The sequence below is a fragment of the Euleptes europaea genome, chromosome 17, assembly GCF_029931775.1.
Source record: "Euleptes europaea isolate rEulEur1 chromosome 17, rEulEur1.hap1, whole genome shotgun sequence".
In the NCBI taxonomy this organism is placed as follows: domain Eukaryota; kingdom Metazoa; phylum Chordata; class Lepidosauria; order Squamata; family Sphaerodactylidae; genus Euleptes; species Euleptes europaea.
Genome location: NC_079328.1, coordinates 12,685,424 through 12,703,648, shown reverse-complemented (window position 1 = coordinate 12,703,648; position 18,225 = coordinate 12,685,424). Strand labels below are relative to the sequence as shown.

The window sequence follows — 18,225 nt, the reverse complement described above, 5'->3', positions numbered from 1 at the left end:
GCAATATTATTTGTTTTCCTTTTATTATTATTTTTTAGTACTGGATATTGTTTTATATGTTGAGATATCAATTGAAGAAAATAATAAAAAATATAATTTAAAAAAAAAAATCCTGAGCGGACCATGAAGTCAGTAGGTGGCCTCTAAGCAAACACCCTTAGTTGCTTAATAGGGTATTCCGTTTATCTTAGTTATACTTGCCTTTGACCTACCTTGCAGGGTGGTTGTAAGGGCTATCAAATAAACGTGCGAGCCGGCGTGTTATAGTGCTGGAAGATCTGGGTTCAAGCTTGATCTTCAAATCCTTGGATAACGTTGGACCCCTCAGAGTGAAGTCTTGTCCACAAAAGTTTTATCTAGAGTTGTGTGTACGTTTAAACCTCTTAGTCTTTAAAACTCTTTTATTTTTTATTTTGCTGCAACAGGTTAACACTTACCCCTCTTGAATGGTTAAGGCAGTAACTCTCTCTCATTCTAACCCATCTCACAAGGTTGTTAGGGTAAGAGCGGGGGGGACTGTGCACACTGGGCTGAACCCTTGGAAGGAAACATGGGATGCAATGAAATAAATAATATTCTCACACACTTAAAGCACTATATTGATCCCATTGGTAGTCTTGCAGCACGAATAAACAGGAGTCTTGTGGCATTTTCAAGAGTTCAAGGTGTCAATAAGTCTTCTGTTTATATAAGTACTCATAAATCCTTAAGAACTCTGGGGCTGCATCCTGATTCCAGATTTGTTTATCAGTGAATGTAGTTTTGTTCTGACAGCTCTATGTCCTTCCAGGCTTGCTCTTCTGTGGGTACCTACTACAAGGCCAAAGGCATTTCTCATGTAAGGAGTTTCTTTTTTAATTGCCTTTCTCTCCCTCCTTCAGGCTGTGTCTACTGCTGACTAGAATGCAGGGAGATCTTTAAAGCTAATTTAAAGCTGATTTGTCCTGCAGTAAGGAACTGCAGCTACTGAACTTGATCGTGTCAGCTGTTTGCCATGTACTGTATCCACTTCTTCCTCAGAAGGGCTTCCTGCAAGAGCCCACACCTGGCAGTACGGCTTTCTGTCCTACGGGCCTTCTCTGTTCATCTACAAAATCAGGTGCATCCAATTTATCAGAACTTTATCCTCATTTTTGCGGCTTGTATGTGTTTTGTTGCTAGATTTTGAAGCACGAGCCTCTTCTACTGTAGCATCAGGATTTCACCAGGACAAGAAGATAAGATTAGGCACAAGCAGTGTTCTACATTAGGATGTTTTTCATCCCAGCGATTGCCTTTTAGGCTAAAGAAATTTGCTGCTTTCACTTATAAGGGTTTCACAGCTTGTAGATTACTTTTATTTTTAGCAGAGGGTTTTCTGTGTCTGTTAAAGGTTTGTCTTTGTCTTTTCTTGACCTGCTGATATCTCCTCAGCCAGAAAGGGAGGAAAAGGAGAGAGCCTAGAGCACCACTATTATTAAATGTTACTGTGTCCTTTCTTTTGGCTATTTTGCAAGTGAGAATAGAACACTTATTTTAAAAATCTGAAATCAGATTTGCTACGAATTTCTACATCCCCCCCAGCCCAATAAGATACTTTCAGTGATGTTCAGATTGGTCATATGCATATCTACTCTGAAGAAAGTACCACTGGGCTTAATGGAGCTTACTCCCAAGGAACTCTACATAGGATTGCAGCCTTGAACATATGAAACTGCCTTATACCCAGCCTAGCCCTGTCCACTTTGATTAATAAATTTCAGGGACTCCCCTATTAATCATTCCAGCCCTGCAACTGGAGATCCTTTTACTTGGACATGCTGGTAATTGAACCTGGGGAGATGCATTACAAAGCATATGCTCTGGACTAAGCTGATGGGCCCCTCTTTCATTTTGGAAAAACCATCTAAAGAAATCTACTCCACTTGATGACAGTTACTCTGTCGGAAAAAGGAGAGTCTACTCCGTGAATTCTTGCCACCAGAATGCATTTGCCTTTTTGGTGCCCTAGAACTCTGCGTTCTTTGAAAATGTATCAGTCCACTTTTAGTTTAAATTTGTGCCCACAAGAACTTATCATAAGTTTAACTAATTTAAACGAAAGGGCATTGGCCCTTTTAGTGTATTGACTAAATCTGTGTAATCTGCCTTGAGTCCAAGTGAGAAAGGCAGACTTTAAATAATGTAAACAACAATTAAATGTTGTGTTTATAACCTTCTCAAATAGTAGTTAGCTTGAATATATAAAAACCCAAATGTAAAGACGTTATGGACTGCCCCAGATTTTTTTTCACATTTCATCAGAAAATATACATGCTGAACAGCATTTAAATTCCTTTTAAAAAAATAAGTATTTGCTGACAAAAAAAAGTTTGAAATGCCAAATAGGTTTAAAATTACACAATTGGGTTAAAAGTAAAAATAATTTCACCTGTTCATTAATTTGGAAAAGATTGAAAATAGTGAGGACTTCAGAAGGCATATTTTATTATTTATGTTTAAAGATTTGTTTCCCTTTTATTGTCACAGTATAAGGCCTGATCAGTCTAGTAATTATTCTATTGTTACAGATATTGTTGTGGTGTGATTTGATTCTGCAGTGGGCTAGTAGAAAATAACAGTTGGCTACCAAGCCTAGCCACAGTTTCTGGGCGTAAACAATCTTTCTGCCATGCTAGAGGGAACCTTTGTCACTCTGAGCCTGGGGACAGTTTGGCAGGTAGAGTTCTAATTCCATGTGCTCAAAATTCTGGACAGATTTGTTCAGTCTTCTGTGTCCTGGCTTCAATAACTATCTCCAACCAGTACTGAACATTACCCAGCAACAAACTGGAAAAGTATTGCTACTTGAAAAATATTAACATACCATTTATTTTAGACGTCTTCCGCATTACTATATCTAGTTGCTGCCATTGGGATGCTTTAAACAAGACAGGCCACAGATCAATGGGAGAGAACATGTGTTTCATATATGCATGAAGCCCTTAGGGCAAGGATCTCAGGTGAAAATCTCGGGAGGGGCTGTGGCTCAGTGGTAGAGCATTTGCTTAGCATGCAGACGGTCCCGGGTTCAATCCCTGGCATTTCCAGTTAAAGGGACCAGGTGAGTAGGTGATGTGAAAGACCCCTGCCTGAGACCCTGGAGAACCGATGCTGGTCTGAGTAGACAATACTGACTTTGATGAGCAAGGGTCTGGTTCAGTAGAAGGCAGCTTCATGTGTTCACCTCTCCTTGAAATCTTGGGGTCCTACTGAGAGATTGTCCTAAGCTACCCAGATCTATGATCTGCCTCTATAAGACCACTTTACATGTATTGGTTTAGTGGTCAGCAGGATTAGCAACACTATGAAGAAGAAGAGTTGGTTTTTATATGCCGGCTTTCTGTACCACTTAAAGAATCAAACAGGCTTACAACCACCTTCCCCTCCCCACAACAGACACCTTGAGAGGTAGGTGAGGCTGAGAGAGTGTGACTAGCCCAAGGTCACCCAGTTGGCTTCACATGCAGGAGTGGGGAAACAAATCCAGTTCACCAGGTTAGCGTCCACCGCTCGTGTGGAGGAGGGGGAATCAAATCCGATTCTCCAGATCAAAATCCACAGCTCAAAACCACCGCTCTTAACCATTACACCACACTGGCTCTGTATGATACTTTAGCTAAAGCAGATCCAAGTCTTTTCATTTGTTGCCATCACAATCTTGACTATGTGGAATAAGTATCTTCCAACATAGTCTTTTTCGTTCACCATTAAATTGTAGAATGGTTTGATTGAGGTTTCTAGAATGAAGGATAGTTGTCTCGCGGCTCCAGTGTGCCTTCTGACCAAGCTTTCAATGCCTCAGATGTAAACAGCAGGGTGTAGATTTGAATTTGCAGAAGAGCTGTACTGTGTGGTGATAATGGAAGTGGGGGGCTCATTTCCCCCCCTCCATCACACCTGCTTGATCTTCTCTTAGGTCACTGAAGAAGCAGCAAATCAGCCATCGCCACAGCAGCAAGCCAATGCAGGGAAGACAAATCTCATTCTCAAAACTCCCAAGGTAACGCGCCATCTCAATTGCCCATCTGGGTCTACTTGTGCCACTTCCTTTTTCTCTGAGCCCCCTTGAAGCAGTGCTTGGCTCCTCTGGGACAAGCTGCCCCCTCCTCCCTCAAGAGGATCCTGCCTTTTCCCATGTAGGATGCAGCTTTTTTTCCCCACAAGCTTTGTCGGCTGCTTTTTCCAATTTTATCCTCTCTTCTAATCACTTCCTATTATTTTCAGCAGCGCTTGATTCTCCTTGCAAGCTTTTTGGCATAGATCCAGATATTCAGTGCTCAACAATTAAAAGCAGCTGGAAACTCTTCAGCTGTTGGCTGCCGCCACCGTTGCAACTGTGTAAATTTTATTGAGTGTTTTATTTTTAAAACTGCTTTCCCTAAAACTCCAATTTGGTCTCTGCTTGGACTTCCAGGGCACCAGGGATTTTAGCCCCAAGCAGATGGCCATCCGGGAGGAGATCTTCGGCACCATTATCAGCTGCTTCAAGCGTCACGGAGCGGTCACGATAGACACCCCCGTGTTTGAGCTGAAGGTGAGGAGAGTTGGGGCTCCCTGTGCTGTTGGCAGGGCAACCGGCTCCTACATAAGGAAAGGTCTTCAGGCCTGTTTCTGCAGAAGGCCGCAAGCCTTATGTTGGTGCTTCCGTTTCCTTGAATTCAACCACACCTGTTTCCATGGGGCCACCTGGCTTATGCAGGCTCACTCCAGATTTCTATTAAGCAGCTGTTTTAACTGACTTGAAGGCAGCTGCAGCTTAAATTGATCTAACGAGAGTAAAGAGAAAGATGAAAATTAGCCATTCATTACGGGCATACAAAAAATCCCCTCACTTCCTGTTAAACAGGGCTCGATATAAACCAAGATAATACTGCGTTGCTTTTTTCTTCTTCAAGGACCTCTTGTCGGACAGTCATTGGGATGGGTCGAAGCTGGTGTACGACCTGAAGGATCAAGGCGGGGAGGTGCTGTCTCTTCGCTACGACTTGACTGTATCCTCCCAGAAGTCCCTTACCTGAGCATACCCTTGTGGAGGCTGCTATGCTGACCTTATTGGATGAGACTGTGGGGTTGGATGTGCCATTTGCAGCCAGCCCTGGCAAAGAAATCTTGCGGCATTGTCCGTGATGGTGCTTTACTTCTATGATGTGCTTTGGATGAGGCAACCATTGAAGATGGGATTTATTTATTTATTTATTTATTTATTTATTTATTTATTTGGTAGGGGTGCCATTTTGGGGGAGGGGTTGTGGTTACAGGAAGCAAATTATCAACAGTTGTCTCACAGTTAACACTGGTTGCCTATACATTTCTGGGCACACTTTAAAATGCTGAAACAGGGCTTTAAAGCCTTACATACTCTAGGGCCAGCACACTTCAAACTGGACCATCTTCCAAATGAACTCCTTCAACGGGTCTTGTGGGGAAGGGGCTGCTCTGTATTCTGTTTGTTAGGAAGATTCCTAGTGAAAGCACAGGCCTCTCGCTGTCTACTGTATAGAAACCCTGACACTTTTCAGTGCTGTTCCTAAAAAGGCCCACCTTGTTCTCTCCTTACTAAGTTTTTAGGTAAATGATAAAAACTGACCTGATCTGCCATGTTTGTAGAGATGCTTACTATCTCAAGGCTGAGCTACATATTGTGATGTTGGGGATCTGTGACTGGCCCTCCCAATGTGTAATTAAGCCTTAAAGAACAACAACAACACCTTTATTGGTATATGACCTTAAAGAACAGCCTGGGATGGCAGGGATATGGATCAGAAAGAAGCATATATTGCACACAGTGAGGCTTATCCTTCCAAAAGATTCTTGGAGAATCATAAGAACATAAGAAAAGCCATGCTGGATCAGACCAAGGCCCATCAAGTCCAGCAGTCTGTTCACACAGTGGCCCATCAAGTCTAGCAGCGGTGCCTCTAGGAAGCCCACAAACTAGGCAACTGCAGTAGCATCCTGCCTGAGTTCCACAGCACCTAATATAATAGGCATACTCCTCTGATCCTGGAGAGAATAGGCATGCATCGTGATCCTACTTCTAAACATTGAAACAATGGCAATCCTCAGGCTGCTGATTAAAGAAACCCTTCCTCATGTGCTCCTGCTTTTGGCGAATCTCCTTGACCCTTTTTCTCAGGTGCCATTTGCCCGATATTTGGCTATGAACAAAATCACCAATTTCAAGCGGTACCAGATTGCCAAAGTCTACAGGCGTGAACAGCCAGCCATGACAAGAGGGCGCTATCGAGAGTTCTGCCAGTGTGTGAGTATTTGCTGGCTGCTCAGCTCCTGAGAGGAGAGGGAGTGTTCTGTGCTCCTGCTGCCTTTGAAGCTCAGGCTGGAGGCGGGTTCTATGAGTGGAATGTGCAAGAGGGATGGAAGGAGTCCTGGTTATGGAAAGGAACGGGTCTTCCCTCTCTTTGTACTATTGGGAGATAGGAGCTATGTGCTGAGTATCTCAGCCAACATGGTTCTCCTGTCCAGGTTGCGCTTTTGGGATTTTGATGGCTGCCTGTGTAGTGTAGTGGTTAAGAGCGGTGGTTTGGAGTGGTAGACTCTGATCTGGAGAACCGGCTTTGATTCCCCAGTCCTCCACATGAGCGGCAGAGGCTAATCTGGTGAACTGGGTTGGTTGCCCAGCTCCTACACATGAAGCCTGCTGGGTGACCTTGGGCTAGTCACACTCAGCCCCACCTACCTCACAGGGTGTCTGTTGTGGGGAGGGGAAGGTGATTGTAAGTTGGTTTGGTTCTTAAGTGGTAGAGAAGGTCGGCATACAAAAGCCAACTGTTCTTCTTTCCCCAGGATTTTGACATAGCTGGCAAATATGATCCAATGATCCCTGATGCAGAGTGCCTGAAAATAATGCATGAGATCTTGAGTGCCTTGCGGTGTGGAGAGTTCCTAATCAAAGTAAGAGAGCTTTTGATTTTCCTCGTTCTTTTCTCTTGGGCAGAGCGGGCCCACGTTGCTTGCCTGACGGGAACAAGAATCGGAACAAAACCAAAGAGGGGGTGCAAAGGTGATTGCCTGTATCAGTGAGTTGTTCCTACACGGTTTCTGTTGAACGTTCCTCTTTTTACCCCCAGATCAACGACAGGCGTATTTTGAATGGTATCTTTAACATATGTGGTGTTCCTGATACCAAGTTTGAAACAGCTTGCTCCACTCTTGACAAACTGGACAAGGTAAAAGAATCTTCAGTCCAGCCTTTCAGGCCTTGACTGTGTCTTCACACAACTCAGCCATGAATAAGGGGATTGCTTAATTCTGTATCAGCCTTGACTGGCCAACACTCGCTGTGCCTTTACCACATCTGTGTCCACAGAGCTCAATGGTCCACTGTTGGGGTGTGTTGCTAACAAAGAGACGTGTCTGTCAGCTGCTTCATTTGGAATGACTTGCTGTAGCCAAGGCTATTCTGAGCTCCGCAATCTCCCGTCTCTTCTGCAGATGAGCTGGAAGGAAGTGAAACAGGAGCTGGTCCAAGAGAAGGGGCTTCTTCCTGAGTCTGTAGCGAGTATTGGCCAATACGTTCAGCTTTCTGGTAAGTTTCAGTGCAGGCACGATGCTGAACGAGGCAGCCAGATTGGCTGAGAGTGTTGACAGTTCCCCTCCCAGCCTTGCAGGCCCACGAATTTTCAGAGCCCAAGGAAGAAGAGTTGGTTTTTACATGCTAACTTTCTCTACCGTTTAAGGAAGACTGAAACTGGCTTACAATCACCTTCCCTTCCTCTCCCCACAACAGACACCCTGTGAGGTAGGTGGGGCTGAGAGAGTTGTTACTAGCCCAAGGTCACCCAGCTGGCTTCGTGTGTAGGAGTGAGGAAGCAAATCCAGTTCACCAGAGTAGCCTCCGCTAATGTGGAAGAGTGGGGAATCAAACCCGGTTCTCCAGATCAGAGTCCACCACTCCAAACCACCACTCTTAACCACTACACCATTCTGGCTCCCCACGCTGGCTGGAGTCCAAAGCATATTGGATTAAGCAAGGGAGTGGTTGCTGCGAGCTGGTTTAAGACAAGTGGAGCCAGGAGGGGCTGTGGCTTAGTGGGTAGCATTCACAGCTTGCATGGGGAAGGTCCTGTGTTCAATCCCCAGTGACTCCGCTTACAGCAATGGTATTTACTCCATTTATGGAGTCATGTTCACAATTACCATCCAGTCAAACAGCCATGTTTACTTCCATTCCTGGCATGAGGCCTGCACCTTGGGGAGCTTTGCAGCTTGCCTGTCCTGGGGATGGCTACTGCAAGGCGGGAACCACTTCCCAGCCCGACCAGTGAAGGGTCGCGCCAGCGGGGTGTAGTGGGTAAGAGCAGCAGACTCTACTTTGGTAAACTGGGTTTGATTCCCCACACCTTCACATGCGCAGCAGACTCTAATCTGGTGAACCAGGTTTGTTTCACCACTCCTCCACATGAAGCTTGCGGGGTGACCTTGGGCTAGGCACAGTTCTCTCCAAACTCTCAGCCTCACCCGCCACACAAGGTGTCTGTTGTGGGAAGGCGAAGGGAAGGCGCTTGTAAGTCGCATTGCATCTCCTTAAAGGTAGAGAAAAACGGGGTATAAAAACCAACTCTTCTTTGCCCACTTTCCTGAAACATGGATCAGGTGCCATATTGGGGAACAGAGCTCAGAACCGCACATGGGAGGTTGAAGAGACCACATGTGGCTCCCAAGTATCTGGTAGCAGGTGTAGAGAAAGACCTTGCTCAGAATGAGAGCCCAAGGAGACACTGCAATTCAGAGAAGGCGAGGGTCTGGCTTGATATAAGGTATATGTTTTTACCCTGGCAGCTAACACCATCTCTTCCCACCCCTCCACCCCCACGTCTCTTCTGCAGGGGGATGGCATCTGATTGATCAGCTCTGCCAGGATCCAAAGCTGTCCAAGAGCCAGCTGGCCATGGAAGGGCTGGAAGATATGAAGCTGCTCTTCGAGTACCTCACCTTGTTCGGCATCATAGATCAGGTGTGTTTGGCTGCTACGGCAGGCTGGCCTGAGCCTCCCGGGGTCTGTCAGCTTCTCCCTGCTAAAGTGGTTCTTGGCCTGTGCTGCAGGTCTCCTTGGACTTGAGTCTGGCTCGTGGCCTAGATTACTACAGTGGGGTGATCTATGAGGCTGTCCTGCTGCGCCAGCCAAACGGCCACTGCGAGGAGCCTCCCCCTGTGGACAGCGTGGCCGGAGGCGGACGCTATGATGGGCTTGTAGCAACGTTTGATCCCAAGGCGCAAAAGGTGCCCTGTGTGGGAGTCAGCATTGGTGTGGAAAGGCTCTTCTCCATCATCGAGCAGAAGCTTGAGGTAAGGCCCTGGGGCGCCCTCTGGGGGCAGGGGGACATCATACCTGTAGTCCATAAGGTCTTGAGATCACCAGCCCGGTCACTGTTTGTTTAAGCCAGTTACTTTATTTATCAGTACAGACCCCTGAAGGTGTGGTTCACTTCACCCACTTCAGGGTCACACTGTGTTACATAGGCGAAGAGCCATGAAGCTGCAACCTCATTGCTACTTCTGCCTTAAGTTGGTTTTATAACCCGCTTTACTGTAAGGAGTCTCAAAGCAGCCTTCCCTTCTCGCTCCACAACAGGCACCTTGTGAGGTAGGTGGGGCTGGGAGAGTTCTGAGAGAACTGTGACTGGCCCAAGGTCACCCAGCAGGCTTCATGTGGGGAAACCAACCTCGTTCACCAGATAAAGAGTCTGCCTCTCTTAACCACTACATCCCACTGGCCTTCTCCTGCCAGCAGCCTCCTCCCATTTCCCCTTCCTTCCTTTTTATAGCCCCAGCTTCACACCTTGATGAAAGCTTAGCCCTCCTCTCCTCTGTCCTGCTTCAAAACAGCTGGGCCCAGAGAGCCATTGGTTCTTCCACCCAGGTTTGCTCACTGCCACCATGCTCTTTGAGCTTCCCTGGGCCAGCCTGCAAAGGCTGCCCTTGATCCCAACCTGCTGCACCCAGGCGAGTCTTGCTGTTGAGCCCAAGGGCCTCTCCTGCCCTGCCAGGCAGTTTGTTTCTGGGTAGCTTGCCACAGGTCCGTTCTTTGTCCAAAAGCATGAAGGGAACCTGCCAGATCCAAGGTCTTACTGAGTATACAAGTAGTAGAAGAAGGGTTGGTTTTTATACCCTGATTTTCTCTGCTCTTAAGGAGTCTCAGACAGGCTTACAATCTCCTTCCCTTCCTGAGAAGGGGCTGAGAGAGTTCAGAGAGAACTGTGACTAACCCAAGGTCACCCAGCTGGCTTCATGTGGAGGAGTGGGGAATCACACCCGGTTCTCCAGATTAGAGTCTGCCGCTCTTAACCACTACACCATGCTGGCTCTCATCTTAGTGATGTAGGAGTGTTTGTGAGGAGAGCAGGCATAGGTATAGTCACGCTGGCTTTTGGCTTTTTCTTTTTTTTCTATCAATTGGGGTTATCTGCTGTTATGGAGGGCCTTGTGATGTTGGCTAAATAATGCTCTGAAGGTGTATAATTGGTGCATTCTTCCAAAGGCCTGGTGGGGAGGCACTCTTATTCAAGTGTCTTGCTGGCTCGCTGTTCCCATTTTTGCAAGGCATGAAGACGAAATCACCAATGTTTATGTATTACTGCATTCAGCCATTGGGAGAAGCTGCATTAAAATCCTGTGAAGACTATTCACGGCAGGGTTTGTATAACGTATGACAGTCAGTGCATCTTATTAAAAAGAGAACAGAAAAATATACTAAACAGTTACCTGATTCTGGCATTTCCAGCCCCCTTGTGCCGCATAAGAAATGGAAGTGCTGGCAGTTAAAGTTTCTGATGCCAGAGAATATGCTTGGAAGGGCAGTCAGTAAATCTTTGGAGATGGCTTTGTTTTACTGCCTCTCTGTCACCGTTGGTCTGTCATGTTTTGTTCTAAATCAGCTTAACAGCATGATTAGCCCACCAAAGAATGCCTTCCGTGTGGAACTAATCTTGTCCCCGGCGCCTGCATTTATCGTCCTTTCCGATTTTTCATAGACCAAACACCCAAAGCATTAAGATCAGACGAAGGGTCTGTTTTGTTTCCAGCTGCAGCCAGGCAGTCTATGGGCTAAACTCGGAGGTTCCGTTTACCTCTGGTGGCTTGGAGCTGTTAGCAGATCTGTTGCTTGTTAATCTGGCTAACCTTTTGAAAAACACCTTCTAAGCCAGTGGCCATTACCACATGAACACATGAAGCTGCCTTATACTGAATCAGACCTTTGGTCCATCAAAGTCAGACCAGCAGCGGCTCTCCAGGGTCTCAGGCCTTCACATCACTTACTTGCCTAGTCTCTTTAACTGGAGATGTTGGGGATTGAACCTGGGACCTTCTGCACGCCAAACAGATGCTCTACAAACTGAGCCACGGTCCCTCCCAAACCACACGTTATGTTAGTGATTCCTGCAAGATAGGCCAGTGTTCTTACAGTTGTGGTGCTGGTGCCAGCGCCTTGCCCCAGGCTACCTCTAGGTTCAGGGCTGATGCAGAACTTGAGGCAGCTGATGCCCCTGATCACTTCAGAGAACTAGCTGTGCTTGGCACACCTTTCCATGTTTGGAACGTACTGGTTATTTGCATCTGCCCCCAACCTCTTACACCTCTTTTTGGGATTGTTTGTATTTCCCTGCTTTAAAATCTTCCCCACCACACGTAACTAACAACATCATTAGCCCCTGTCCTGGATTATGGTATCCCTAATAGCATTTGGAGAATAAGGTAAAAAAACTGAGTTTTTACAAAAGGCATCCGTCATTCACCCTAGCAGAAATGTAACGGCTGGCCCAGGCTAGCCCAGACTCATCAGATCTTGGAAGCTAAGCAGGGTCAGCCCTGGTAGGTATTTGAATGGGAGACCTCCAAGGAATTCCAGGGTCACTACGCAGGGGATGGTGATGGCAAACCACCTCTGTAAACCTCTTGCCTTGTAAACCCTGCAGGGTTGCCGTAAGTCAGCTGTGACTTGACAGCGCTTTCCATACATACGTATGTACGTACGTCCACAATCTGCTGTGGTGGCTGTGGTCTCCCCTGCCCAGTATGGGGCTCCACACCTTCCCTGGGAACTAGTCATTAAGTTCGGCATCCTCCAGGATGTGGTTTCATACCCTCTTGTGTGTGGGTGGTACCTCGGCTTGTGAAAGTCGGAGGAGAAAAGGGACTGTCTTTTTCCTTATTTTCTGAGTGGGATTCACAGCAGGCTACAGTTTGGATCTGAACCTGTTTACTTTCCTTGGCTTCAGCGAAGGCGAATTGGCTTCTGTCCTAGAATTTCAAATGAACCTAGCCTGGCCTGCAAATACTGTCATGTGTTTTAGTAGCTTGAGATAGCTATTTTTTTCCCCTTCCCCCGAGATGTCCAAGGAGAAGATCCGCACCAAAGAGACGCATGTGCTGGTGGCAGCTGCTCAGAAGAACTTGCTTACTGAGAGAATGAAGCTCATCTCTGTACTTTGGGATGCTGGCATCAAGGTAGTAATGCTGAGCAGTCGGAGTTTAACGTGCGCCATGGGGCTAACATGTGCCTGAAGCACAAGGAGGCGGGACTCCAGACTCTTCCGTCTGCTTCATGCATGCTGAAGGCTCAGAACTCAGAAGCAGACAGAGCCTCTGATTTAAAGACAGAGCCCCTTTCCCTAGGTTAGTCTGCCCTGCCATGCTGGCGACTCTGGCAGTTCTCACGCAGTGTGAATGTTTGACTTTCCCCTTTATGGTGACCCATTTTAAGGCAGAAATGTTCTATAAGAAGAACCCCAAGCTGCTGAACCAGCTGCAGTACTGCGAGGAAACCGGGATCCCTCTCGTAGCCATCATTGGACAGCAGGAGATGAACGATGGAGTGGTCAAACTGCGTGATGTCGCCACCAGGAAAGAGGTTAGAGTTTCAGAGAATGTGATAACATTCCTCTAGAGCTTTTTTTTTTGGTGGGGGGGACACAATGGTTGACATCAGATACTTTTTTTTACAGTCTGATTTGCTTCAGTCGAGGCTATTGTGTTTTGATATATCATAACAGTCTGATCTTTGTTGTTTGCTTTTCAGATTGATGTTCCCAAGGAGAATCTCATAGAGGAGATCAAGAAGAGGCTGGAGAAATAATTCTTCATTTTATATTTCATCTGGGCTGTCCTTAGAGAAGTGTGCTGGTCTGGGTAGCCACCTGGAGTTATTCATTAGTGTTGAAGGAACTCAATTTGCAGTCGATGGTGCCTGGGCTTTTGTACTGTGGCCAAGCACATCTGCCCGAAGGAACACCGGCCTTCCATAAGCAGGTTAGCTCTGCTGTTTATCATCGTGATTTGGGTTTACACATCATGTTTAACTGGCCATATTGGCTTTCATAAAAAGTTAGTCCAGCATCTGTGCTTCTGGATACTGCAGCTCTCTAGGAACAGTTAAGCCAACTCTACAGGTGAGTTGTTCACTCTGAACCCGAACTGGATGTGGGACTAGTCTAAAGTGTGAGTGTGTCGTGCATGCTGTCATGAGAAATAGTGAAGTCGGCTGTCCATCATTTGGCGGCCCCCCCTAATCTTTGCAGCAGTTCTTTCCAAGGGAATTGGAACATCTGCATTGCGTTGGGTTTATAATTTCTATACACCTCCATACAATACCCAAAAGCGGCAGGGAGCTGCTTCAGTTAGTCCACAGGACTGGCAGCTGGTGAGAAGCCAATGCAAGCTGCTCAGTCTGCATGGCTGGCCTTTGCCCTGTGAGTGTTGGGGTATCCCAATAGAAAAGATTCCCGTCTCCGTTTGGGAGGCACCACCTGTCCTAAAGGTATAGCCTCGGATAGGAATGCTTGGTCCATGTTCATCAGAGTCTTAGTTAGCAGCTGCCTGGGCATTAGAGAAGTCGAGCAGGTGCGATTATGCCTTTTGTGGACCATGTCATGTTTAAAAGGCTGAAAGGCCTTTGTACAGTTGCTGCATTTTCTCCTATCCTTGCTCCTCTGCCTTTAAAAACAGCTTGATATATATTAAGCAGGTAGAGACTTCCTTAGCATGGAGGGAAGTAGTGGGCAAAGGTCACCTGCTTAATTTTCTTGAGCACAGGAGCAGGGCCCTGGAAAAGGTGGCAACCCTAGTTGCACAGGCTCTTCTTCCCATTCATAGCTGATGACAAAGGGCAATGTTGCATGGGCAGGTTCTCTCCTGCTCAACTCTCTGTTCTTAATCCTGGCATCATTTGTGTGATAAGCAGGGGGGTTCTTTTGCCAGTCCGATGCCACTGCCCCCATCAGCCAGGCCTAAATATCCAGCTGCTCAAACTCCATAAGAACTAAAGGTACAGAAGCTCCCGTAAAAAAACGATGTTTTAAAAATATGGAGGAGTGCGGCATCTCTTCTTCCCACCACCATATGAAGCTACTGAGGGTGACGTGAAGTGGCAAATGTATCTGTAGTATAGTTAAGAGCATGGCAAGTTTGTTTTGCCTTCTCTGTTCCCAAAGCCTAATTGGCATAGCAGGAGAAAAACAGGCTGCTGCGTAGAGAGGGATTTTCTTCCTCCCACTCCCTCTCTGCTTCAGAAGAACCTCAGCACCCTTTTGGGCATTCCCCCTCCCCTGCAGCTTGCACTGTACACTTTAATGGAATGGACTGGAAGGAATAATTACTGTGCAATCACACAGAAGGGTTCAAAGAGCTGTGGCTACAGAAAACTCTGAAATAGAAAAAATCCCCTCAAAAAAAACAAAAACCCACCTTTAATTGGAACAAAGTCCTCTCAGTGATTTTAGGTTTAGGTTCTTTTTGCTCATCCTGGCTAACCAGAAATGAAGTCTGTTAATAGACCAATGTTTTTTTTCTTATTAGAGCTTTTAAAATATACTTAGTTACATCTTCATTTTTGTCGGTGGAGTCCTGAAGTGAAATAAGACAAATGCCCCCTTGTGGGGAAATGTTGGCATTGCTTTTCCTGTGAGCAATTTCTAGCAGGGTATCCAAACGAATAAAGATGCTGCAAGACTCTTCCTTTTTTCTACTGTGGTGGCCCCCTCTCTTGCCTCCTTCCCTCTCTGGCTGAGCTCAGGTGTCAGGTGAAGCCTGACACCTTCACCTGAATGCATGCACCTGAATTGTTGCCATGGTTCTGCCAAGGACCCCTCCTTGCAGAATACTTTAAAGGACTCCTAGTTTAAATCAAAGACCAGTCACCAGGGCTATGCAAATGCAGGTGCGCAGGCTAGCCAGAGTTAATTTCCTTCCGGCAAGCCAGCAGTCCAAAACGCTGGGGGGGGCGGGTAATCCAGGCTTGGAATCCAAGGTTATGGGGGGTGGGCAGAGGACTAGCTCATGCCCTGCTTTTGCATATTCCAAGTTTGCTTGGAACCAGAATTCCTTTGCTGCATTCTGCCTGTGAGGAAAAAATTATTTTTCTTTTTTTTTTAATGCTGAATGACTATTTGCTTACAAAATTAAAGAATCATGTAGATTCTGATATAATTCATAGATTCAGAGTTGGAAGGGACCACTAAGGTCATCTAGTCCAACCCCCTGCACAATGCAGAAACCTCACAACCACCTCCCCCACACACACCCAGTGACCCCTACTCCATGCCCAGAAGATGGCCAAGATGCCCTCCCTCTCACGAACTGCCCAAGGTCACAGAATCAGCATCGCTGACAGATGACCATCTAGCCTCTGCTTAAAAACCTCCAGGGAAGGAGCACTTACCACCTACTGAGGAAGCCTGTTCCACTGAGGAACCGCTCTTAACTGTTAGAAAATTCTTCCTAATGTCTAGATGGAAAATTCTTCCTAATGTCTAGATGGAAACTCTTTTGATTTAATTTTAACCTGTTGGTTCTGGTCCGACCTTCCAGGGCAACAGAAAACAACTCGGCACCATCCTCTATATGACAGCCCTTCAAGTACTTGAACATGGTTATCATATCCCCTCTCAGTCTTCTCTTCAGGCTAAACATACCCAGCTCCTTCAACTTTTCCTCATAGGACTTGGTCTCCAGACCCCTCACCATCTTTGTTGCCCTCCTCTGGATATGTTCCAGCTTGTCTACATCTTTCTTAAATTGTGGTGCCCCACACTGAACACAATACTCTAGGTGAGGTCTAACCAGAGCAGAGTAAAGCGATACCATCACTTCACGTGATCTGGACACTATACTTCTGTTGATACAGCCCAAGACCGCATTTGCCTTTTTAGCTACCGCATCACACTGCTGACTCATGTTCAGTGTTTGGTCTACTAAGACCCCAAGATCCTTTTCACACACACTACTGCTCAGACAAGTCTCCCCCATCCTATAATGATGGATTTGATTTTTCCTACCTAAATGCAGAACTTTACATTTATCTCTGTTGAAATGCATTTTATTGGTTTTAGCCCAATTCTCCAGCCTGTCAAGTTCATCCTGTATCCTAGCTCTGTCTTCTACCGTATTTGCTACCCCTCCCAATTTAGTATCATCTGCACATCTGTAAATTTAATAAGCATCCCCTCTACTCCTTCATCCAAATCATTTATAAAGATATTGAACAACACAGGGCCCAGGACACATCCCTGAGGCACTCCACTAGTCACTCCTCTCCAAGTGGATGAGGAACCATTAACAAGCCCTCTTTGGGTGCGATCTGTCGACCAATTACAGATCCACCCAACAGTAACAGGATCTAAATCACACTTTTAAACACTACACCATGCTGGGTGACCCAAAGAACCGTTTAGGGCAAGTCAGCAACTGCTGGAGCTGATGCTGCTGTGCTCCATCTCTGCCCTGTCCCATGCCATCTGTGTTCTTTATTATTATTATTTTTTACTTCTACCCTGCCAGCATGTTGTAGTGGTTAGGAGTGGTGGACTCTAATCTGGAGAACCAGGTTTGATTCCCCACTCTTCCACATGAGCGGCGGATTCTAATCTGATGAACCAGGTTTCCCCACTCCTCCACATGAAGCCAGCTGGGTGACCTTGGGCCAGTCACAGTTCTCTACGAACTCTACGAACTCTCCCAGCCCCACCTACCTTGCAAGGTGACTGTTGTGGGGAGAGAAAGGGAAGGAGATTGTAAGCCACTTTGATTCTCCTTAGAAAGGTCGAGAAAGTTGGCATATCAAAACCAACTCCTCTTCTTCTTTCCCAAACAACGGGGTCAGGGTGGCTAACAGCCAATAACATGCATACAATTTAAAATAGATACACTATAAAACGTATATGTCAGCATTCTAAATAATTTCCAGCATTAACATTAAAATTCCAAGCAACGCCCTTACTAATAACGGGAGAACAGACAAGAAGGACATCAGGGAAGGAGAGGAAAGGAAAAGGGAAGGAAGGACAGGGCGGCCAGCTAGAAGCCGTCGCTGTCCTCCACCATAGGCCTGGTGGAATATCTCAATCTTGCAGGCCCTACAGAACTGTGACAGGTCCTGAATAAACTCATTAATTTCCACAATCCCACTGTGGTGTGATGGAAGGATTGAAGGCTGAGTGAACCTCGAGCCAGCTACCTGAAACCAACTTCCGTCGGGATCAAACTCAGGTCGCTAGTAAAGCTTTGACTGCAGTACTGCAGCTTACATCTCTGCACCACGGGGCTCCCTCATATAAAAAGACTGGCTCGGAGCCCTTTTCATCCAGATGCCTAAACTGGGTCCCTCCACTGAAGTGTGTAAGAAAATTTATGTTTGAATAAAATATTGTTAGTTTTTTTTTTAAGTCCTACCTGACTCGTTTGTGTTGAATGCAGATGTGAAATTTTTCTTCTAGAATCAAAATTTCCATCTGCTGCTCCTTTAGTTACTTAATTTTGTTTCATGTTTTGACTAACAGGTATGCTTTTGTTTTTCAATGGGGGAGAGGGTGCATTTTATCTGTTGCCTAGAGTTGTCCTTTCTACTGCAATAGCCACATGCAGAAACTTGCTTAGGGAATGGCTGTTCCTTTCTGGGGTGTACCAGTGATACATCTATGTTTTCTGGACCTAGCAAAACCTATTTCAGAATAAATTTTATGGGTTCAAGCTGTACATATATTTTTGAGAAAATATGTTAATGAGTGGGTTTTAAATGCCATATTGTTCTCAAATAAAGGATTTCTTCACTGACTCATGCTCCTGTTCTTGAGCTACCGTGCTATTACAATTAACTTGAATGGTTTGACTTGAAAGTGTCACTTAATCCTATCCAGGCCCCATTAATAGTTTCTCTATTAGAGAAACTGGTCTGGTAGAGACTTGTGGAAGTTT

General features: G+C 46.0%; 1 protein-coding gene across 2 annotated transcripts in view; it reads left to right on the top strand.

Moving 5' to 3' along the window:
• The first annotated feature begins 994 nt into the window (after positions 1-994).
• HARS1 (histidyl-tRNA synthetase 1) overlaps positions 995-18,225 on the top strand; it is a 56,865-nt gene continuing 39,634 nt past the window's right edge. Inside the window, exons 1-13 of one of the 2 annotated variants that reach the window (XM_056862499.1) lie at positions 995-1,099; positions 3,938-4,021; positions 4,436-4,555; positions 4,917-5,012; positions 6,158-6,283; positions 6,826-6,933; positions 7,110-7,208; positions 7,474-7,567; positions 8,868-8,995; positions 9,085-9,327; positions 12,370-12,486; positions 12,743-12,889; positions 13,058-13,144. In XM_056862499.1, coding sequence (XP_056718477.1) covers positions 995-1,099; positions 3,938-4,021; positions 4,436-4,555; positions 4,917-5,012; positions 6,158-6,283; positions 6,826-6,933; positions 7,110-7,208; positions 7,474-7,567; positions 8,868-8,995; positions 9,085-9,327; positions 12,370-12,486; positions 12,743-12,889; positions 13,058-13,114 — 1,524 coding nt within the window. In that variant the 3' untranslated portion in view covers positions 13,115-13,144. Of the gene's footprint in view, positions 1,100-3,937; positions 4,022-4,435; positions 4,556-4,916; positions 5,013-6,157; positions 6,284-6,825; positions 6,934-7,109; positions 7,209-7,473; positions 7,568-8,867; positions 8,996-9,084; positions 9,328-12,369; positions 12,487-12,742; positions 12,890-13,057; positions 13,145-18,225 lie in introns of those variants that run through there. The other variant, XM_056862498.1, reaches the window with a different exon arrangement.